This window comes from Oncorhynchus kisutch, unplaced genomic scaffold (genome assembly GCF_002021735.2).
Source record: "Oncorhynchus kisutch isolate 150728-3 unplaced genomic scaffold, Okis_V2 scaffold1391, whole genome shotgun sequence".
In the NCBI taxonomy this organism is placed as follows: Eukaryota; Metazoa; Chordata; class Actinopteri; order Salmoniformes; family Salmonidae; genus Oncorhynchus; species Oncorhynchus kisutch.
The window spans coordinates 1-23697 of NW_022263336.1; the positions used below are offsets into that span (position 1 = coordinate 1).

At 43.4% G+C, this 23697-nt stretch overlaps 2 protein-coding genes across 2 annotated transcripts in view; one reads left to right on the forward strand and one right to left on the reverse strand.

Annotated features, from left to right (window-relative positions):
• Nucleotides 1–2652: 2652 nt before the first annotated feature.
• On the reverse strand, nt 2653–4067 carry LOC116352723 (V-type proton ATPase subunit e 2-like). Its single transcript, XM_020470497.2, has 4 exons — nt 3854–4067; nt 3421–3468; nt 3051–3150; nt 2653–2785 (listed from the first exon to the last, which is right to left on the reverse strand). Exons 1-3 carry the CDS (start codon nt 3949–3951, stop codon nt 3057–3059), a joined length of 240 nt encoding a protein of 79 aa, XP_020326086.1. The 5' UTR covers nt 3952–4067; the 3' UTR covers nt 2653–2785; nt 3051–3056.
• A 6283-nt stretch (nt 4068–10350) lies between these two features.
• The window catches only part of LOC109878245 (uncharacterized), a 29509-nt gene continuing 16162 nt past the window's right edge, over nt 10351–23697 (forward strand). Inside the window, exons 1-8 of the mRNA XM_031818444.1 lie at nt 10351–10608; nt 20626–20867; nt 22112–22315; nt 22565–22690; nt 22778–22820; nt 22909–22999; nt 23157–23298; nt 23406–23510. Of these exons, the coding sequence (XP_031674304.1) occupies nt 10551–10608; nt 20626–20867; nt 22112–22315; nt 22565–22690; nt 22778–22820; nt 22909–22999; nt 23157–23298; nt 23406–23510 (1011 nt within the window). The 5' untranslated portion in view covers nt 10351–10550. The remainder of the gene's footprint in view (nt 10609–20625; nt 20868–22111; nt 22316–22564; nt 22691–22777; nt 22821–22908; nt 23000–23156; nt 23299–23405; nt 23511–23697) is intronic.

Here is a 23697-nt window from a genome sequence, read left to right on the forward strand (position 1 = left end):
GACATTGAATAGGGTTTTTACTAAGGGATTCACATGGACAATGTCACTGTATACACCTACACATTAGATCACACTTACACAGGCCTGAGTCAGACAAGTCTTTTTCCAGTGTCAAACCACACACATCTATACGCTCAATGTTTCCATGGTGACCACAATGAACGAGCTGTTGTGCCAGTTGCAACCTAGGTCTAGTGTTCATAATAATGGACCGAGGCTTCCACATATCTACATAGCTGGAATACATGGAACAGCTTTCTCTCATGTAAACAGATCTATTCATGTCAGCCCTGGCTGAATCATGTCTAATTCAGGGAGCGTCCTAATTACTCCCTATTCCCTACATAGTGCACTACTTTGACCAGAGCCCAATGGGCCCTGATTAAAGGAGTGCGCTATATATTATAGGCAATAGGTTGCCATTAGGGACATGGACTTGATCTATCACTTTTGATCCCTCTGTAAACCGCCACCACAACGATCAACAAGGCTTAAAGGAAAACACAACATCATTTGGTCTTTCTCAAAAGTAGCTGTATATTGATGTATCTTTCTTGACTTTTTGGCTGAGCTGAGGAACAAGCTGTCTCAGAGATAGGAGGCCCTAGCCTGGTCCCAGATGTGTTTGTGCCATCTTGCCAACTACATTGGTGTGATTGTCAGCCAAACATGTTTAGTATGACAGCGAATGACAAGGAGTTTGGCATGGTGGCACTAACAAGACTGGCACTGAGGCTAAGATGGCTTCTCTCTGGGTGGGGGTGGAGGGAGGGCAGGGAAGGTTGTGGCTGGCTGGAGCTGGGGTGCCTTCCTACAGAAAGCATCACACATCGTTTACACAAGAAGGGGCAGAGGCTGATAGCAAGCACTTGCAGCGTTTGGAGTCAATTCAAGTTCAACTCAAAGTTATTTAGGAATGGAAATGTTTCAATTCATAATTATGATTTTTCAGTTCATTTTATAGGGAAATTCCTGAATTGATGGGAGTAATTGTTGAATTGGAATTGAGGTCCTCCAACCCTGTCCCTGCAGCAAAGACTAGTTGTATTGTGGTCGACGACAAACACTGGCTGATATTGTGATCATGATCACCATGGTAACTAGGAGGACCTAGGTTTGAAAATTATAGGAAATTTCCCCAAATTCCCAGGGTTTCCAGAAATCCCGGTAGGGATATTCTTGGAATAGAAGGGAATGTGTAGGAAATCTGGGTATCCTCCAACCAGGATTTCTGACCAGGGAATTTTGGGAAAGTTACTGGAATTTTGCAACCCTAGGAGGACCATAACGATCCTGGAGAGCGACGATGGGAAAGGAGAGAGGCTAGAGTAAGGAGTTGTCCTAGTGGTTGAGATTTTAAAGACGCTTAAAATGGAGTGGGGCTCTCGAGTGTAGTTTCTCATGGCCGTCGGCCAGCCAACCACTCCTGGAAATGTACTAGTATTTACACACAGAATGACTCAACAATAATCATCAAGGTAACATAATACAGACACTGACTCCACATAACATAACAGTCAACTTATGTAAGAGCCAGGACGTCAGTCAAAATAAATACTCAACTTCTATTAAGACTTTCTTATGATGATAATAATAATAACAACAACATGTAGAGGAATTGTAAACAATAACAATAACAGGTCAACTAAACCTCCAAGATTGCACGTTTTAACTGTAGCTAGAGACGCAAATGACATCTATATGCGACCTGGTAATATCGGGTTTATCAGTGTGAGCTATGCCGTCCAGTGCATTATCAAAACAAATACATTGTTTTGCTCAAAAATAGAAGGATTATATGTAACATATACAATTATATTATATCATTTGATATGTCATATGACTTTCATACCTGCTATCCAATAAATGGAATTCTGCATGCATTCTACAACACGTTGGAACATCAGCAGCATGATGACCTAGATATATGTTTCATATAATCCTTACATATATAGTGTCATATACTTTTCTGTCTAAGGAGTATTATACATCGCTTATCTATGTTGTCACAGATTTGATCCCAACATTAGAACATGATTGTTTAAAACCTCTTAAGGATCGGACCCTTTTCTCCCCCAAATGTTCACCTAAAATAACATACCCAAATCAAACTGCTTGTAACTCAGGACCTGACGCAAGGATATGCATATTCTTGATACCATTTGAAAGGAAACACTTTGAAGTTTGTGGAAATATGAAATGAATGTAGGAGAATATAACACATTAGATCTGGTAAAAGATAATACAAAGAAAAAAAACAATGTTTTTTTTTGTATTTTTTTTTACCATCATCTTTGAAATGTAAGAGAAAGGCCAAAACGTATCATTCCAGCCCAGGCACAATTTAGATATTGGCCACTAGATGGCAGCAGTGTATGTGCAAAGTTTTAGGACTGATCCAATGAACCATTGCATTCTGTTCAACATTTTGTATCAAGACTGGCCAAATGTGCCTAATTGTTTTTTTTCATAACTTTTCAAGTTCATAACTCCTCAAACAATAGCATGGTATTCTTTCACTGTAATAGCTACTGTAAATTGGACAGTGCAGATTCTCTCCTATCTGACTTGACTGCTGCAGGTTCAGATGGCGATGCAAAACATTCTGACAACGTTGCAGTGACGTAAGAAAGACATTGGGATGGAGGGATAGAGGAATGTAGCCGGGGATGTAAAGAGGAGGGTATAGACGGGTTTCAGGAGTCAAGTTGTAAAAGAATCCAGTCCAGGATGGATGAAGGAAATGAAGATATGTGGTCAACGGAGCATCAAAGAGAACCCAACCCTGAAGAGAGAAAGAGAGAGATTCTTTTTACAATAATTTTTGTGGGGGTTTTATGTGTTTTATTGAGCTAGGCCAGTGAAGAGAAGACAGGAAAGGTAGGAGAGACTGCGAGTCTGAATGACAGTAGGTCAGATTCCAACCCATGCCATCTCTGGTATCCTAGGCTGTGAGGGTCAGGGTTCGCGGCCCTGACACATTAACGCTTATTATTGAAAGCTATTATACAGTGCTATGTCAGGCGTTATAATTAGACAGTACGACTGACCTGGTGTTACTCCCAGAAGTAGCGGAGGTACCAGATAGTCTCGTTCTTCAGCTGAGGTCCAAACAGAGGGTTGGCCTGGGCTAGGATGGCTATCAGCCAGCTGCACACACACACACACACACACACACACACACACACACACACACACACACACACACACACACACACACACACACACACACACACACACACACACACACACACACACACACACACACACACACACACACACACACACACACACACACACACACAGTAGAGAACCTGGCATTAACTTATACAGCAACTAGAGAACCTGACATTAACTTATACAGTAAGTAGACTTAGAGATAACACAGAGTAGAGAACCTGACAGGACATCCATACTCACAATAACCAACAACAAACAGCTGTCAAGATCAAACTAGTGATGACAACCCTGTGAACAGAAAGAGTTAATACACATTACCATATCAGCTATCATCGCAAACACACACTATAACCTGCTTAATATGAACGACATCTTTGATATACAGTAGCTACTTAGCTACTACTGTGACAACTGCATTGCGAGCGGGCCAACAGCAGGGATGAGAGAGAGAGAGGATCGATGCGTATAAGGCTTCTGTCCAGGGCCCACTGTTTCCATCCCGTTCATTCATTACAATCCGAGATATAGGAACATATCCTTACAATGCTAAATATTTGCCTTAAAAAAAGCGAATATAAATATTTACCAGATTACCATTAATCAGATTACCATTATACACCATTTTTCGCTTCTGTTATGCGTTTGTATGGATAACGGTAGGTAGGACACCTACCCTCGGTTTGGTCCTTTGGGCACGAAAAAGGGTGCTACAATACCAACGAGCGCCCATAACGTGGTGAAACAGATCATCGGCAGCGCGAAAGAGCCCATCGTTACACCGAATAGATCACCGGCTGAAAGATAAATAAATATCAAATTGTGTCCTTAGCTAGAACAACAGCATCAACGGGTCCGCTGCGTTCCTAATCAAGAACCCCCTTGCAGTTTTCTCCCGCCTTCTCCCATTAAAACGCCTCTGATTGGCCGGGAGCATTGTGATTGCAGTCTTTGATTGGTTTAGATTGTGTGTGCGTCAGTATTAAGAAAGGAGCGACTGGCTAGTGGAATGCGTATAGGCCTAGTCTGACAGCAGATCGGAAGTGAAATGTAACAGTAACAAATTGTTGACACAATGTAACAATGTTGCCGAGTTAAAAGTAAGTATAGTTTGGACCACACTTTTCCCTAAAATTAATACACTGGTCACTGTAATGGCCTTGGTTATAGCTAATTATAAACTGGGTAATTCGAGCCCTGAATGCTAATTGGCTGTGGTAAATCAGACTGTATACCAGGGGTATGACAAAGTATGTAATTTTACTGCTCTAATTACATTGGTAACCACTTTATAATATCAATAAGGCACCTCGGGGCTTGTGACATATGGCCAATATACCACGGCTACGGGCTGTATCCAGGCACTCCACATTGCGCATAAGAACAGGCATTAGCCGTGGTATATTGGCCATATACCACACCTCCCCTGGCCTTATTGTGTAATTATAACTGGGTGGTTCAAGCCCTGATTGCTGATCGGCTGAAAAGCCGTGGTCTATCAGACCGTATACCATGGTATGACAAAACATGCATTTTTACTGCTCTAATTTAGTTGGTAACCAGTTTATAATAGCAATAAGGCACCTCAGGGGTTTTAGAATATATGGCCAATATGCCACAGCTTTGGGCTGTGTTTTAGCGCTTCGTGATGCGTCGTACCTAAGAACAGTCTTCAGCCATGGTAAAGCCATGGTACAGCCATGGTAAAGCCATGGTACAGCCATGGTACAGCCATGGTACAGCCATGGTATTGGCGATATACCACACCCCCTTATGGCCTTATTGCTTAAATATAATATGCTTAATCCGTCGGTTATTTTCAATGTGTTGCCACATTTAATAGCATAAATGCCAAGTAACAAACAACATGTGACTGAATGCTAAGTAGCCATGTTCCCAGCTGCTGTCATGCTGTAGCGCAAGTCAACAGCATGACTTCACCACAGACACGGATTTAGTTTTGTACTGTAGGAGATCTACATCTTTTCTCATACACTGAGTATAGCAAACAATAGGAACACCTTCCTAATGTTGAGTTGGGCCTTCATCACAGCCTCAGTTCGTCAGGGCATGGACTGACTCCACAAGGTGTCAAAAGTGTTCCACGGGGACGCTTCAAATGCCTCCCACAGTTGTGTCAAGTTGACTAGATGTCCTTCTGGTGGTGGACCATTCCTGATACACACAGGAAACTGTTGAGTGTGAAAACCCCCAGCAGTGTTGCAGTTCTTGACACAAACCAATGTGTGTGGCACCTAGTACCATATCCTGTTCAAAGGCACTTTTCTTCCATTCACCCTCTGAATGGCACACACACACACACACACACTTAATGTCTCAATTGTCTCAAGGCTTAAAAATCCTTATTTAACCTGTCTCCTCCCCTTCATCTACACTGGTTGAAGTGGATTTAACAAGTGACATCAATAAGGGATCGTAGCTTTCACCTGGATTCACCTGGTCAGTCTGTCGTGGAAAGAGCAGGTGTTCTTAATGTTTTTATACTCAGTGTATATATAATAAATATAGCTGGACAATGTTACTAATGGAATCATAACAGCATTATTTCTCTTCACACCAGATTAGTTCCTTTTCTCCAGGATCTCCAGCACTACTTTCAATTGAATTGAATTGAATTTTATTTGGGTTAAAAAATAATGCATCCAACAAGATGTGCATTTGTTTACTGAAGGATAACATGTGAAAGCATTATATAGGCCCAATGAAAACACTTATTTCCATAGTGGTCCTAGATGGTAGCCTGGGGTACCGGTCTTTTTGGGGGTAACATCCTTGTCACTGCTGTCATTTGGCAAAAAAGACACGGAGTGTCAGGGAGTGTTTCTCCTTTGCCAAGATAATCTATCTACCTGACAGGTGTGGCATATCAAGAAGCTGATTAAACAGCATTATAATTACACAGGTGCACCTTGTGCTGGGGATAATAAAAGGTCACTAAAATATGCACAAAACACAATGCCACAGATGTTTCAAGCTTTGAGGGAGTGTGAAATTTGCATACTGACTGCAGGGATGTCCACGCCAGCCTAACCTACACATCCAGCGTCTTCACCAGCGGGATCGTCTGAGACCAGCCACCCGGACAGATGATGAAACTTAGGAGTCTGTCTGTAATAAAGCACTTTGTGGGGAAACACTCATTCTGATTGGCTGGGCCTGGCTCCCCAGTGGGTGGGGCTATGCCTTCCCAGGCCCAGCCATGGCTGAGCCCCTTCCCAGCCATGTGAAATACAGTTATATGAACTGTAACTCAGTAAACTCATTGAAATGTTTGCATGTTGCTTTTATATTTTTGTTCAGTATATGTTGAAAGCAGGTGCTTCCACACAGGTGTGGTTTCTGAGTTGATTAAGGAATTAACATCCCATCATGCTTAGGGTCATGTATAAAAAATGCTGGGCAGGGCATGAGACAGCATTTTCCACCACTGTCAAAAAAACACCAAATTCTGGAATTTATTGTGAAAGAATGGTGTCACATCCCTCCAATATAGAGTTCCAGAGACTTGTAGAATCTATGCCAAGGCACATTGAAGCTGTTCTGGCTCGTATTAAGACACTTTATGTTGGTGTTTCCTTTATTTTGGCAGTTACCTGTATGCGCTCCATTGTATCAACTGTAGGGTTGTACTGCCAAACTACATTCTGTACATTTCCTTTTCAGACAAAGGGCATAGTGTTACATCACCTCCCGTTGAAATCTAGCCAGACTCCCTCTCTCTTTTCTCTCTCTCTCTATCTCTCTCTGTGTATCTATCTACAGTGTGGCAAAAAAGTATTTAGTCAGCCACAAATTGTTCTCCCACTTAAAAATATGAGAGAGGCCTGTAATTTCCATCATAGGTACACTTCAACTATGACAGACAAAATGAGGAAAGAAAATCCAGAAAATCACATTGTAGGATTTTTTATGAATTTAGTTTCAAATTATGGTGGAAAATAAGTATTTGGTCACCTACAAACAAGCAAGATTTCTGGCTCTCACAGACCTGTAACTTCTTCTTTAAGAGGCTCCTCTGTCCTCCACTCATTACCTGTATTTGAACTTGTTATCAGTATAAAAGACACCTGTCCACAACCTCAAACAGTCATACTCCAAACTCCACTATGGCAAAGACCAAAGAGCTGTCAAAGGACACCAGAAACAAAATTGTAGACCTGCACCAGGCTGGGAAGACTGAATCTGCAATAGGTAAGCAGCTTGGTTTGAAGAAATCAACTGTGGGAGCAATTATTAGGAAATGGAAGACATACAAGACCACTGATAATCTCCCTCGATCTGGGGCTCCACGCAAGATATCACCCCGTGGGGTCAAAATGATCACAAGAACGGTGAGCAAAAATCCCAGAACCACACGGGGGGACCTAGTGAATGACCTCCAGAGAGCTGGGACCAAGTAACAAAGCCTACCATCAGCAAGGGCATTGAAGATGAAACGTGGCTGGGTCTTTCAGCATGACAATGATCCCAAACACACCGCCCGGAAATGAAGGAGTGGCTTCGTAAGAAGCATTTCAAGAGTGGCCTAGCCAGTCTTCAGATCTCAACCCATAGAAAATCTTTGGAGGGAGTTGAAAGTCCGTGTTGCCCAGCAACAGCCCCAAAACATCACTGCTCTAGAGGAGATCTGCATGGAGGAATGGGCCAAAATTCCAGCAACAGTGTGTGAAAACCTTGTGAAGACTTACAGAAAACGTTTGACCTCTGTCATTGCCAAACAAAGGGTATATAACAAAGTATTGAGAAACTTTTGTTATTGACCAAATACTTATTTTCCACCATAATTTGCATATAAATTCATAAAAAATCACTACAATGTGATTTTCTGGATTTTTTTTCTCATTTTGTCTGTCATAGTTGAAGTATAACTATGATGAAAATTACTCATCTTTTTAAGTGGGAGAACTTGCATAATTGGTGGCTGACTAAGTACTTTTTTGCCCCACTGTATGTCTGTCTGTCTGTCTGTCTCTCTCTGTATCTCTCTTTCTCTCTGTCTCTCCTATATATATATATATACAGTACCAGTCAAAGGTTTGGACACACCTACTCATTCCTGAGTTTTCTTTATTTGTACTATTTTCTACATTCTGTACATTTCCTTTTCAGACAAAGGGCATAGTGTTACATCACCTCCCGTTGAAACCAAGCCAGACTCTCTCTCTATCTCAGCATCTGTCTGGTATGATACCATGTCAACATGACATGTCCTATGCCTTAACAGACATGCTACAATGTCATAAGAATGTCACAAAAAACCTGTAGGCAACAAACAGAGATTTTATTTACATTTTATGGCATAAATCATCCCCATACATTTCCAGAAATGCTATTGACAGCTAGAGGAAACCTAATAGATCAACATTGAAGATGTGGATTAAGCCTAGTCCAGGACTAAAAAGCATTCTCATTTACAGATTTTAAATTGAAATAACTTTTTAGTCCTGGACTTGGTGTCTGGGAAACAGGGCCTAATTTAAATAAATAAATGATTGAATGAACTCTGACCTACAAAGCAAACCAATCAATGTTTAGATCAGGGGTAGGCAACGAGATTCAGAGGCGGGACGATTTGTGTCGGAGCAGATGGTTGGGGGGTCCGGTACATAATAATCATTTGGTTGTCTGCTTTCCCCCTGCCGCAAGGTACTACCAAGGACACCTTGACTTGTGTGTACACTGTGACATTCAACACTGTGACATTCAACACACACACACACACACACACACACACACACACACACACACACACACACACACACACACACACACACACACACACACACACACACACACACACAAGCACACACAAGCACACACACACACACACACACACACACGCACACAAGCACACACACACAAGCACACAAGCACACATTCACACACTTGAGTCTGTTTGTTTGTCCATAGACATTTTTACATATTCAGATGTCACTGCATCCTTCCAAGTTCTTTGTGTCATCTCTAGCTGTGTAAACACATTATCACCAGTAAAACACCAGTCTCTAGCCCCATAGAAAAGCCTCTCCACACCAGGGTCTCTAGCCCCATAGAAAAGCCTCTCCACACCAGGGTCTCTAGCCCCATAGAAAAGCCTCTCCACACCAGGGTCTCTAGCCCCATAGAAAAGCCTCTCCACACCAGGGTCTCTAGCCCCATAGAAAAGCCTCTCCACGCCAGGGTCTCTAGCCCCATAGAAAAGCCTCTCCACACCAGGGTCTCTAGCCCCATAGAAAAGCCTCTCCACACCAGGGTCTCTAGCCCCATAGAAAAGCCTCTCCACACCAGGGTCTCTAGCCCCATAGAAAAGCCTCTCCACACCAGGGTCTCTAGCCCCATAGAAAAGCCTCTCCACACCAGGGCAGCAATAGGAAAATGACAGTAGAGGGTTTAGTCATATTAAAGCTCTATAGCAGCTCATGGTTATCATGTCACTGCAAGAATGGTGATGGTCATTCCTTCATTCTAGAATCAACTCTTTTTTTCTATGGGTTTTACATTCATCATCTCTCTTTATTGCTCTCTCTCTCGCTGTCTCTCTCCCACTCCCTCTGTCTACCTACTTCTTCCCTCGCTCGTTCTTTCTCTATGACAGTGAACTATCGCCACCTAGTGGTTTAAGGGATACTTTACTAGTCTGACTATGGACTCCAGGCTGTAACTTTACCCGGGTTGTTTACCGGACACAGATCATGTCAATGTACTAGAATAAATTCGTATAACACTACAGTATATTGTAGCGTTCAGTTTTTTTCACCAAATGGCCTTTAAGTAAGTAGGAACTGAAGTTTCAATATCCCGAAACAAGCATATCAAAACATGTTTCCTTTCAAAGCTCCCCTGATATTTTTAATGAAATTCACATCACAGTCCGCGGTTAATTTTAAGTTTCAGCTTTCATTTATTCATCTTCAGATGATATCTGAGTTTCATTATTGCTTTGCCAAGAGAGTGGTCGTGGCAGGCAGACACATGCCCACATGCAGGAAACGTTGCGGTCAAGCTAGTCTCGTGTAGCCCTACCTAACTATACAAGCTTTCCATGCGCAACCACACTTAGGAACACGGTATCAGGTGGAACTCGGATTTGGACGAGAGAGCGCTCGTAAAGCTTAGTGTAGAGGCGCATAGATTCTGTCTGTCGGATAGCTTGATCATTTACGAGTGTCAGATGTAGCTCGTCCGCATTCAGGAAACGGCGCAGATAAAGGCAGTTGAACGAACAACTAAGATCGATTCACCCGGCGGTTAAACTGTGGGGTAACCGCGGTCAATACTGGCACTTTTATCTAGTTTTAAAGTGATATACTTTCAGTGTTTTGTATATTTTGTATTCGAGTTGATAATGCTGGATGGTCGAACTGATGAAGTTCACAAGAGACATTTGCCGACTGCTGGGTATTGGAGGCGGTAAGTAAAAGTAACTGCGAGGCCACTGTAAAGTTATTGAACTCATAAATGTCTATGTATTTTACGTGTGTAGTGTTTATCGATTATCGATTTCTCGCTGGCGAGTCTACTCGACTGAAGACAAGTTACACAAGTTAACATGCTCCTATGCTGTGTGATAGCCTATTGTGATCACAAATAGGAGTGATATTATTTTGTTTATGTTAGTCATGTATGTTCCTATAAAAGGTTGCCTTGTATTTAAAGCGGTTGAAACCATAACAAGTCTGAGGGAGGAACTTGGAAAAATGTAACCTCTCTCAAATTCATAGTTCGAGTTACGGATGTAAGGACGGATCAGCCGTGATATCAAAATGATAGTTTTATTCATTTTTTGAGCCTGTATAGTGTTTGTTTACATATACTTTGTTTACAAACATTGGAGTAAAACAAGCTTATATTTTGGGTTCTGATGGGGTGCAACAGTTGAACTAAGCTCATGAGGATCAATGGATATATATATATATATATATATATTTAATTAATTTTAGTCCAAAAATGTATGTAGGAACTGCAGATTGGTCCTGTTTTAAATAAAGTATATTTGCTTTTGGGTTCCCGAGTGGCACAGCGGTCTAAGGCACTGCATCTCAGTGCTAGAGTTGTCACTACAGACCCTGGTTTGATTCCAGGCTGTATCACAACTGGCTGTGATTGGATGATCCATAGGGCGGTGCACAATTGACCCAGCGTCGTCCTGGTTAGGGTTTGGCCGCTGTAGGCCGTCATTTGTAAATAAGAATTTGTTCTTAACTGACCTGCCTTGTTAAATAAATCAAAATAAACCATTATTTTTGCTCTCTCACTCACAGAATCAGTATGTTTCTTCTTCAGTCCTTTGTGTAGGCTTTTCTGTCTCTCTGCTCGATCTGCATGTGCCGACACGCCACATCGGAATCTGAGACTTTGTTTCCATTATGCTTACAAGACACGGTGCAGTGCACATAGCTAAGGGGACACAGTCCTCTTGGCTCGAGGGTTGTGTGTCTTTGTGGAACAGATCTGGTCCTGTGTTGCTCAGATGGTAGGACCATGGGGCCTGTAATTCCAGGGTAGTGGGTTCAATTGCCGGGACCACCCATATGTAAATTGTATGCACGCATGACTGAAAGTCGCTTTGGATAAAAGAGTGTGCTAAATGGCATATGTTATGACATTAACTCTGGATGAATCTCTACCCTAAATGTAAGAGAACAAATTGATGACTAATTCCAATAGAACGCAGTCACCAGTAATTCCCAGACTCTTGTTTAAATCTAAAGGCCTTCTATTCCCTAGTTCCTGGTTTAGTCTTTTGTCTCAAATTGGTTTTGTGGTGGTGAATTCAGGACGCTTCTTCTATAAGCCAAGGCCACAGAGGACTGCAGTGTGTATAAGCCAAGGCCACAGAGGACTGCAGTGTGTATAAGCCAAGGCCACAGAGGACTGCAGTGTGTATAAGCCAAGGCCACAGAGGACTGTAGTGTGTGTATAAGCCAAGGCCACAGAGGACTGTAGTGTGTGTATAAACCAAGGCCACAGAGGACTGTAGTTTGTATAAACCAAGGCCACAGAGGACTGTAGTGTGTAGCTAGGCCTGGGCTATTGCACTCACTAACTGACATTGCTCAAGATACTCTCTACATGACCAAGATGCACTCTACATGACCAAGATGCACTCTACATGACCAAGATGCACTCTACATGACCAAGATGCACTCTACATGACCAAGATGCACTGCAATTGACCAAGATGCACTCTACTAGACCAAGATATAGGAATCAAACCTGCAATAATTGGGCCATGCTTTTAACAAAATGTCAATACACACTTCTGTGAAACACATAATGAACCCTTGTATGTGGATACCTGTAATGTTCCACACTTCCACAGTAGACTAACAGCATGTATTTAAACAGTAATAATCCACACTCTAATTGATACCCCCGATCAACAAGTTGAGAGAGAGAGAGAGAACATGGATTTTGGGATATACATAACATTCCTCTCTTCCACAGTAAACTAGTTAAACATCATTCCCAGGCTATTTTCAGCACCTCTGATTCCGTCAGATGAAGGTGTTGCAACAGCATCCGAGCAGAGAGCAGAGAGTCAGCAGACAATCTGGTCATTGTTGTTGTGGTATTCAAATGAGAGGCACCTGATCGCTGTCATCACACTGAAGAGGCCGTGTAGGTTTGACGATAACATCTGGGGCTGTCCGCGTTCCAAATGGCGTTCCACCTGGAGGAAATATTTGACTTTCAGTTTGATTGTCTTTTAGCTGCCTGAGAAATCCTCTTCCGTGATGACTCACACACACACACTACAGTCCTCTGTGGCCTTGTTTGGTCAAACCAGAAGGATGTCTTTGTCATAAGAGAATAGAGGGAATGGATTAGAGCTGAACTGATCCATTATACGACAGGGGAAACTTGGATTTTTTGCTGACACAGACAGAACCCACCCGTCTGTTTCATTGGGCCGATGAGGGTGATGAGGGTGGTATGGAGATGGGTTGTGTTGTGTGTATTCTTTGTGGGTGACTGTGTGGTGGCTAACTACTAACAAAGTGTTCTGCTTTGATTTGACTCCCTTCTGTCTTCTTCTCTGGTCTGTCAGCCTAAGGCATTATGGGTGACGGGGGGGAGGGGTACTTTGTCTCTGAGTGGCAGGAAACCACAGGCATGCAGAGAGAGACATATAAATACCACCAATATTTATCTGTTTATCGTCCCCCGCTATTCGAACTACAACTATTTACACATTGTTAAAACAGCTGATAATATAACACTTGAAATGTCTATTTTTTTCAACCTTTTTAAGTGCAATGTTTACTGTTAATTTTAAATAGTTTTTTGTTTGATGTTGTTGAATTAGTTTCTTCTCACTTGTTTATTTCACCTGCTTTGGCAATGTAAACAGAGTATGTTTCCATGCCAATTAATCCCTTTGAATTAAATTGAGGCAGAGAGCGAGAGGCAGAGAGCGAGAAGCAGAGAGCGAGAGGCAGAGAGCGGGAGAAAGACAGATGTTCAGAGAGAGAAGGAGTGGCAGAGGGAGTGAGACTGAGAGCATGGCAAAGAGAGAGAGACTGAGAGCATGGAAGAGAGAGAGAGACTGAGAACATGGCAGAGAGAGAAGGAGTGGCAGAGGGAGTGAGGCTGAGAGCATGGCAGAGAGAGTGAAGGAGTGGCAGAGGGAGTGAGGCTGAGAGCATGGCAGAGAGAGTGAAGGAGTGGCAGAGGGAGTGAGGCTGAGAGCATGGCAGAGAGAGAAGAGAGTGAGGCTGAGAGCATGGCAGAGAGAGAAGAGAGTGAGGCTGAGAGCATGGCAGAGAGAGAGACTGAGAGCATGGCAGAGAGAGAAGAGAGAGAGGGGGAGGTAAAGTCCTTCCCTATCAAAGTAGTGTAACACAAACAGCTTCTCTGCTGGCCTTGGGAACCAGATACACAGCATGGTTTTCATATCGCACCAGAAAGAAGGGTGGTTTTTCTGACAATGCTGCTGCTCGTTTTTAGCAGTGTAAGTCGTGTTTCAGTCATTGTTTATTTCTAACATAGGCTCAGTAAGAATTGATGGAAACAAAGACACAAAACTAACTAATATAAACTAATATGAGATGTTTAGACGAGGGTCGTTAAGGAGGGCACTGAAAAGTTTTGACACAGAAATTAGTTTCTTATTTGAAGAGATCAGGAAGTACCTTCCAGTTTCTAAAAGTTTCCCCAGTTTTGTGACTACTGAACATGACCCAGGGAGGAGCCGTTGTGTGTTTAAGGGGAGTGAGCCTTGTTGACCAAGGTAATCCAACATTCCAGAATGTTCCGATAGAAATGCATTGTGTAGATAGGATTGTCTATCTATCATGTCGAATAGGGCATGCTCTATATTATTCATTGCATTTCTATCTGCAATGTTCTGAACGTTTCACCTTACAGAACAAGAGCCCAGATGTCAGCCAGCCAGTCAGAAGTGCTGACAACGCTCTCTGTCCTTGTGAGAAGCAAACATACTGGTTGGATCAGGCCCTTTTCCTGTGCTAACTTTGCAGCTTGATCATTCCATTATGAAGAGGGAGAATATCTCATTCCACACATGGTTTAACACTTGCGTCAAGATGAGGTTGTTTGAGGCTGTTTTGAGTATATTTGTCATGGTTGTAGTTGAGTTGGTCTGCATCTCAAATGGCTCCCTGTTCCCTTTATAGTGCACTACTTTTGCCCAGGGTCGATAGGGCTTCGGCATGCTTTGGTTCAGCTGGCGCCTAGCCCAACTCTGCCAGGTGAACCGAACGAGTGTGCTCGCGTACTCCCTTAAAAGACCTTTGCTTAAAAGAAACAGAAAACGGTAATAGTACGTTTTGTTCATCTCGAGTCGCCGTAGCCAGTATACACTTCCTCAAAATAGTTAGAATTCATCGAACTCATGAAATCTGTCTTTCATTTGGACTTTTTTTTTGCTAAGGAGATCTTAGTCAAACAATTGTCCATTTAACTAAGATGTTTGGTGCAGTATTTTTCAAGGGAAAGGGGATACCTAGTCAGTTGTACATCTGAATGCATTTAACCGAAATGTGTCTTCCACATTTAACCCAACCCCTCTTAATCAGAGAGGTGCAGGGGGCTGCCTTAATCGACATCCACGGCACCCAGGGAACAGTTGTTGGCTAACTGCCTTGCTCAAGGGCAGAACGGCAGATTTTTCCACCTTTCCGGCTTAGGGATTCGAACCAGCGACCTTTCGGTTACTGGCTCAATGCCCTAAACCGCTAGGAAATGAGTGTTCTATAAATGAAGTGTTCTAACAGACACTTCATTGAAGAATCCCTACTGTTGACCAATAACCGATGAAGGGGTGTCGACTTCAGCTTGCCTTGTGAAATGTTGCGCGCCCGTACAGCCACATAAACACCTGCCGAAGACCAAAACAAACAAAAACATCACAGAAATACATGCACAAACGGTTTCTGCTGGGAATAACGCAGAGGCCTTTACATAATGTAAAATAACATCCTATTACTTATAGTCCTGTTGGGTCCCAGAGGTCAAACGCACGGACGCATACACACACACACACACACACACACACACACAGGCACACACAGGCACACACACACAGGCACACACACACAGGCACACACACAGACACACACACACACACACACACACACACACACACACACACACACACACACACGTTCCTCCTCTCTTCAGTTGCTCCTCTCTGGGTGTGTTTGAGTCTGGCTGCTAATGCCAAACAGATTGAGTTTCTCTTCCTTCCTCAGGCCCAGGCGACAGGCCTGCTGCTGGTTGGTCGGTGGTGGTTCTATTTCTGGACTTACAGGGATCCTTCTGTAAGGCTGAGTCCCAAATGGCACCATTTCCCTATTTAGTGCACTTCCTTCGACCAGGGGCCATAGGGGAGTGGTGGAGGATAGGGTTTCATTTGGGACGCACCCCAGTTCTTCCGTCACTGAACATCTGTTCTGGCTGCCGTCACCTCACAGGCTGACCGAGGTGGATGGAATCACAAGGCAAACATATTCCTTTAGCCCTCTGTTTTGTTTCATGTCTTCTGGCATTCTTTTTTATTGACATTGTTTTGTTGAGAGAGAGAATATTTGAAAACAAATCCATCATTGATAACACCCATATGTTCTATGTGAAATACCGCAGTGTGCAGTCACAGCAGTGAGATTTGTGGCTCGTTACCATGAGAAAAGGGAAGCCAGTGGAGCACAAACAATATTATAAATACCACAAATATTTATCTGTTTATCGTCCCCCGCTATTCGTACTACACCTATTTGCACATTGCTAAATATAGCTGATAATAACACTTGAAATGTCTATATTTTTTAAACCTTTTTGAGTTGTAATTTCGAATAATTTTTGTTGACGTTGTTCAATTAGTTTCTTCTCACTTTTGTTTGTTTATTTCACTTGCTTTGGCAATATAAACATACAGTATGTTCCCCATGCCAATGTAAACATACAGTATGTTCCCCATGCCAATGTAAACATACAGTATGTTCCCCATGCCAATGTAAACATACAGTATGTCCCCCATGCCAATGTAAACATACAGTATGTTCCCCATGCCAATGTAAACATACAGTATGTTCCCCATGCCAATGTAAACATACAGTATGTTCCCCATGCCAATGTAAACATACAGTATGTTCCCCATGCCAATGTAAACATACAGTATGTTCCCCATGCCAATGTAAACATACAGTATGTTCCCCATGCCAATGTAAACATACAGTATGTTCCCCATGCCAATGTAAACATACAGTATGTTCCCCATGCCAATAAAACCCAATGTAAACATACAGTATGTTCCCCATGCCAATGTAACATACAGTATGTTCCCCATGCCAATAAAACCCAATGTAAACATACAGTATGTTCCCCATGCCAATGTAAACATACAGTATGTATTCCCATGCCAATAAAACCCAATATAAACATACAGTATGTTCCCCATGCCAATAAAACCAAATATAAACATACAGTATGTTCCCCATGCCAATAAAACCCAATGTAAACATACAGTATGTTCCCCATGCCAATAAAACCCAATATAAACATACAGTATGTTCCCCATGACAATAAAACCCAATATAAACATACAGTATGTCCCCCATGCCAATAAAACCCAATGTAAACATACAGTATGTTCCCCATGCCAATGTAAACATACAGTATGTTCCCCATGCCAATAAAACCCAATGTAAACATACAGTATGTCCCCCCATGCCAATAAAACCCAATGTAAACACACAGTATGTTCCCCATGCCAATAAAACTCAATATAAACATACAGTATGTTCCCCATGCCAATAAAACCCAATATAAACATACAGTATGTTCCCCATGCCAATACAACCCAATGTAAACATACAGTATGTTCCCCATGCCAATAAAACCCAATATAAACATACAGTATGTTCCCCATGACAATAAAACCCAATATAAACATACAGTATGTCCCCCATGACAATAAAACCCAATATAAACATACAGTATGTCCCCCATGCCAATAAAACCCAATATAAACATACAGTATGTCCCCCATGCCAATAAAACCCAATATAAACATACAGTATGTCCCCCATGCCAATAAAACCCAATGTAAACATACAGTATGTTCCCCATGCCAATAAAACCCAATGTAAACATACAGTATGTTCCCCATGCCAATGTAAACATACAGTATGTTCCCCATGCCAATGTAAACATACAGTATGTTCCCCATGCCAATAAAACCCAATGTAAACATACAGTATGTTCGCCATGCCAATAAAACCCAATGTAAACATACAGTATGTCCCCCATGCCAATAAAACCCAATGTAAACATACAGTATGTTCCCCATGCCAATAAAACTCAATATAAACATACAGTATGTTCCCCATGCCAATAAAACCCAATGTAAACATACAGTATGTTCCATGCCAATAAACACCAATGTAAACATACAGTATGTTCCCCATGCCAATAAAACTCAATGTAAACATACAGTATGTTCCCCATGCCAATAAAACCCAATGTAAACATACAGTATGTTCCCATGCCAATAAAACCCAATGTAAACATACAGTATGTTCCCCATGCCAATAAAACCCAATGTAAACATACAGTATGTTCCCCATGCCAATAAAACCCAATGTAAACATACAGTATGTTCCCCATGCCAATAAAACCCAATATAAACATACAGTATGTTCCCCATGCCAATAAAACCCATTGAATTGAGAGAGAGAGAGTCTGAGAGCATGGCAGAGAGAGAAGGATTGGCAGAGGGAGTGAGACTGAGAGCATGGCAGAGAGAGAGACTGAGAGCATGGCAGAGAGAGAGACTGAGAGCATGGCAGAGAGAGAGACTGAGAGCATGGCAGAGAGAGAGACTGAGATCATGGCAGAGAGAGAGACTGAGATCATGGCAGAGAGAGAGAGGGGGAGGTAAAGTCCTTCCCTATCAAAGTAGTGTAACACAAACAGCTTCTCTGATGGCCTTGGGAACCAGATACACAACATGTGGTTTTCATTTCGGCACCAGATTTTTTTTTTGTCCAACACCGTTGCTGCTTGTGTCACGTATACTCCCTCCCCGGGCTCGAGGTCGTCAGGCTCATTATTACGCACACCTGTCACCATTGTTATGCACATCAGCGCCTCATCAGACTCACCTGGACTCCATCATCTCCCTGATTACCTTCCCTATATCAGTCATCCCTTTTGGTTCCTTCCCCAGGCGTTATTGACTCTGTTTGTGTTCCATGGCTGTACACAACGTGTGTGTCTCGTTCTGGTCTATGCTTGTTTAGTTATTAAAGATCCACTCCCTGTACGTGCTTCCTGACTCCCAGTGTAGATGGTACTCCTTGTTTAGTTATTAAAGATCCACTCCCTGTACGTGCTTCCTGACTCCCAGTGTAGATGGTACTCCTTGTTTAGTTATTAAAGATCCACTCCCTGTACGTGCTTCCTGACTCCCAGTGTAGATGGTACCCCTTGTTTAGTTATTAAAGATTCACTCCCTGTACGTGCTTCCTGACTCCCAGCGTAGATGGTACTCCTTGTTTAGTTATTAAAGATCCACTCCCTGTACGTGCTTCCTGACTCCCAGCGTAGACGGTACGGCTTGTTTCTTAGTAAGTCGTGTTTCAGTCATTGTTTCATTCTAACATAGGCTCAGTAAAAATGTATGGAAAAAAAGACACAAAACTAATATGAGACGTTTAGACGAGGGTTGTTAAGTAGGGCACTGACAAGTTTTGACACGGAAATGAGTTTCTTATTTGAAGAGATCAGGAAGTACCTTCTAGCTTCAATCAGTTTCTCAAAGTTTCCCCAGAACTCAAATGGGTTTCACTTGAAATGAAACTGAATGAATGAGCGATCAGGCTGGATCCACCAGGCGAGCGTTTTCCTGATTGTGAGGCTTGAGTGAATAAGCCAGAAACAAGGACGCTGATGGAAATAAAGAATGAAACCATTGTAGGCAGCTTCCCTGTGTGCAGGAATACTATGGACCCTGCCAGGCCCAGCACCAATAGGTCTAGGCTGCTTCTTAAATGGCACCCTTTTCCCTATGTAGTGCACTACTATTGACACTAGCGATAGGGAATAGGGCTCCATTTGGGACACAGATCCGGAGTACAAGGTACAGGAGGTTATCAGGGTCCGGTAAGGGAACCACCCAGGTGGCAGACAGGGGGGTGTTTAAGGGCAAGGTTCTGATCTGTCTGTGCTGCCCTCAACAAGCTACAGTTGGTCTGGATTGAACCTTTTTGTTAAAGTGTGTTCCAAATGTCACCCTATTCCCTGTATAGTGCTCTAATTCTGACTATGACCCAAAATAGTGAAATATATAATATAGGGTGCCATTTGGGATGCACTATATGAGTGTGTTGGGGGGAGGGGGGAAGTGTCTAATTTCTTGTTGGTAAGGTAACGATACACTTCCTGTACGGATCCACTGGTCCAATATGTTTCCACCCAAAGAACAAAGGAGAGTCTCTAGCAGCATGTGCACTGTACTGTGTTCTCTCTTCTCCTCCCTGTCCTCTTTATTCCTTCTCTTTTCCCTCCAGTCTCCATCTCAATGAGACTAACCTGTAGGGGAGAGTGGGGTATGTTGAGACATTTCTTACATTCAGCATCACTACGTCAAGGGAAATATAGTATTCTTTCTAACAACAACATCTATATATATTTCAGGATGTTGTGTATCCCTGGAAAGAATCAGAATCCATTCAAACATGGATATATCTGGGCTGCTGCCTCCTTCTCCTCCTCCTCATCTTTCTCCTCCTCTTCCTCTGTCTCTTTCTCCTCCCTGTTCTCTTTGTTCTCCTCCTCCAAAGCCTCTAACTTTCTCAGTGAGACCAACCTGTAAAGATCATGTTACAAAAGTAACACTAAACAAACACCAACGTGTTTTGTTTGGTTAATTTGTGTTCGATCTCTGGTTCTGTGTGTTTCTAGATGGGCCAGGTGAGCAGGAGGAGATGGAGCGGGGAGGAGGAAGAGGAGGAAGAGGGGGTCCAGGTCCAGCCGCGGGTGGAGAGGTCCTGAGTGGGGAGGAGGAGATGGAGCGGGGAGGAGGAAGAGGAGGAAGAGGGGGTCCAGGTCCAGCCGCGGGTGGAGAGGTCCTGAGTGGGGAGGAGGAGTTCAGTGAGGAGGAGAAGACCAGAAGGAGAGCAGAGAGACGCAGGGCTAAGAGAAAGGTGAGTGGAACACACACACACTTGTACTACGTCACACCTATACCACATCATAATCAACCTGGTAACACTTCAAATGAAGTTTCTCTTCTACCTGTGGAACCTGTAATAACACTGTCATTACTACAGTAACATTGTTGCTACATAGTCATTAAGAAATGTCTGTGTAATTAATGTTAATGAATAATTAATGACGTAATAGAGTTGAATAATGGAGTTGGTTTTTGATATTGCACCAGAGAAATAAGGAACCAGTGACTATTTGTTTATCTCTGTCATACCTGGTCTGGTCCACCTGTCATTATCTCTGTCATACCTGGTCCACCTGTCATTATCTCTGTCATACCTGGTCCACCTGTCATTATACCTGGTCTGGTCCACCTGTCATTATCTCTGTCATACCTGGTCCACCTGTCATTATCTCTGTCATACCTGGTCCACCTGTCATTATCTCTGTCATACCTGGTCCACCTGTCATTATCTCTGTCGTACCTGGTCCACCTGTCATTATCTCTGTCGTACCTGGTCCACCTGTCATTATCTCTGTCGTACCTGGTCCACCTGTCATCATCTCTGTCGTACCTGGTCCACCTGTCATCATCTCTGTCGTACCTGGTCCACCTGTCATTATCTCTGTCGTACCTGGTCCACCTGTCATTATCTCTGTCGTACCTGGTCCACCTGTCATTATCTCTGTCGTACCTGGTCCACCTGTCATTATCTCTGTCGTACCTGGTCCACCTGTCATTATCTCTGTCGTACCTGGTCCACCTGCCATCATCATCTCTGTCGTACCTGGTCCACCTGCCATCATCATCTCTGTCGTACCTGGTCCACCTGCCATCATCATCTCTGTCGTACCTGGTCCACCTGCCATCATCATCTCTGTCGTACCTGGTCCATCTGCCATCAGCATCTCTGTCGTACCTGGTCCACCTGTCATTATCTCTGTCATACCTGATCCACCTGCCATCATCATCTCTGTCGTACCTGGTCCATCATCATCTCTGTCGTACCTGGTCCACCTGCCATCATCTCTGTCGTACCTGGTCCACCTGTCATTATCTCTGTCGTACCTGGTCCACCTGCCATCATCTCTGTCGTACCTGGTCCACCTGCCATCATCATCTCTGTCGTACCTGGTCCACCTGCCATCATCATCTCTGTCGTACCTGGTCCACCTGCCATCATCATCTCTGTCGTCCTTACCCTCCCTCAACACACCTTTTACCATTCTCTCTTTACAGAGACAGAAAGAACGAAAGAAACTGGAGAAGGAGAAGAGCGCGGATGCTGAGCAGGAGGGAGAAGCGTCAGAGTCTGAGAGTGAAAGTGAGGAGGAGGAGGAGGTAGAGAGGGTAGTACCTCCTGCCAAGAACAAGCCCACGCCTCCTCTCACTGTGTCTGGGAACAAGAGCAACCGCCAGCCCCCTGTCAGGACCCCAGAGGAGGTAGGGGAGGGAGGGAAGGACATGGAAGGCAGGGAGGTATGGAGGGGAGGATACACCAGAGAAACAAATAGATATAGGATGATAGAAAGTATTTATTTGTCTCTTTCTGTCTATTATATCTGCGGCCCAAATGACACCCCATTCCCTATATAATGCCCTACTTCTGACCAGAGCTATATGATTCTATGGGCCCTGGTCATAAGCAGTGCATTATAAGGGTGCCGTTGTGGTTTACATCTCCTCCTCTAGGAGCCAGAGTGGGACGTCCGCAGTGCGTTTGTGGCCAACGCTGCCAGTCACATCAGACCCAAAGCCAGGACTAGTGCAGGCCACGCCTCTAGAGAGAACAAGGAGAACGAGTCTAGGACCAGCGAGGTGCGGAGGGCTGGATACACACACACACACACACACACACACACACGCACACACAGAGGCAGTGTTAACTGAGTTGTCTCATTTCAGGTGGAGAGTTCAGACCCTGTGAAGAAGGGAGCTTCACTAACAGGTGACATGAACACAATTGTCTCAGAATGATTATTTCTATTCACTGAAATGACCCCAGTTTAACACTGTATGTGTGTGTTCTCCTCCAGAGAAGGGTATTCAGTTGTTTAAGCAGGGCCAGTACTCTCAGGCTGTGGACATGTTCTCTGAGGCTATCCACTGTGACCCCAAAGACCACAGGTACACCTTAAAGCTTGACCTCTGACCCTAAATACAACGTATCGCACCAACTATGCTCTCTGACCTGAAATTAGATTTCTGTCAACTTGTGTTTTAATGTGTCCTCTCTCTCTCTTTCTTCCTTCCCTCTCGCTATCTGTTTCTCTTTCTCTTTCAGGTTCTTTGGGAATCGTTCATACTGCTACTGGTGTCTGGAGCTCTACCCCTCTGCCCTATCAGACGCTCAGAGGTCCATCCAGCTCGCCCCTGATTGGCCAAAGGGATACTTCCGCAAGGGGAGTGCACTGATGGGGTTGAAGGTCAGTGTCTGAGCTCTCTACTGTGAACGTGAACATTCCTGTAGGTGTGTGTCTGTCGGTCTGTCTGTGAAATCTGACTCCATCTTCCTCCCCTCTTCTCTCTCCAGCGGTATGGTGAGGCAGAGGGGGCCATGCAGCAGGTGTTGAAGCTGGATCAGGACTGTGAGGAGGCCTCCATTGAGCTCTTCAACTGCAAGGTCCTGCAGCTCATGGTGAGGGGAGACTGGGGTCAGGGGTCAAATCAAATCATATTAGTCACTTGCGCCGAATACAACAGGTGTAGTAGACCTTACAGTGAAATGCTTACTTACGAACCCCTAACCAACAATGTAGTTAAAAAGAAATTAATATGAAGAAATAAAATAACAAGTAATTAAAGAGCAGCAGTAAAATAACAAT

Coding starts and splice junctions, on each gene's coding strand:
- LOC116352723 (XM_020470497.2), bottom strand. CDS start 3,951: ATGGGCTCTTTCGCGCTGCCGATGATCTGTTTCACCACGTTATGGGCG. Junction 3,469..3,853: donor CCCAAAGGACCAAACCGAGG/GTAGGTGTCCTA, acceptor TTCTGTTCACAG/GGTTGTCATCACTAGTTTGA. Junction 3,151..3,420: donor GCTGTTTGTTGTTGGTTATT/GTGAGTATGGAT, acceptor GTGTGTGTGCAG/CTGGCTGATAGCCATCCTAG.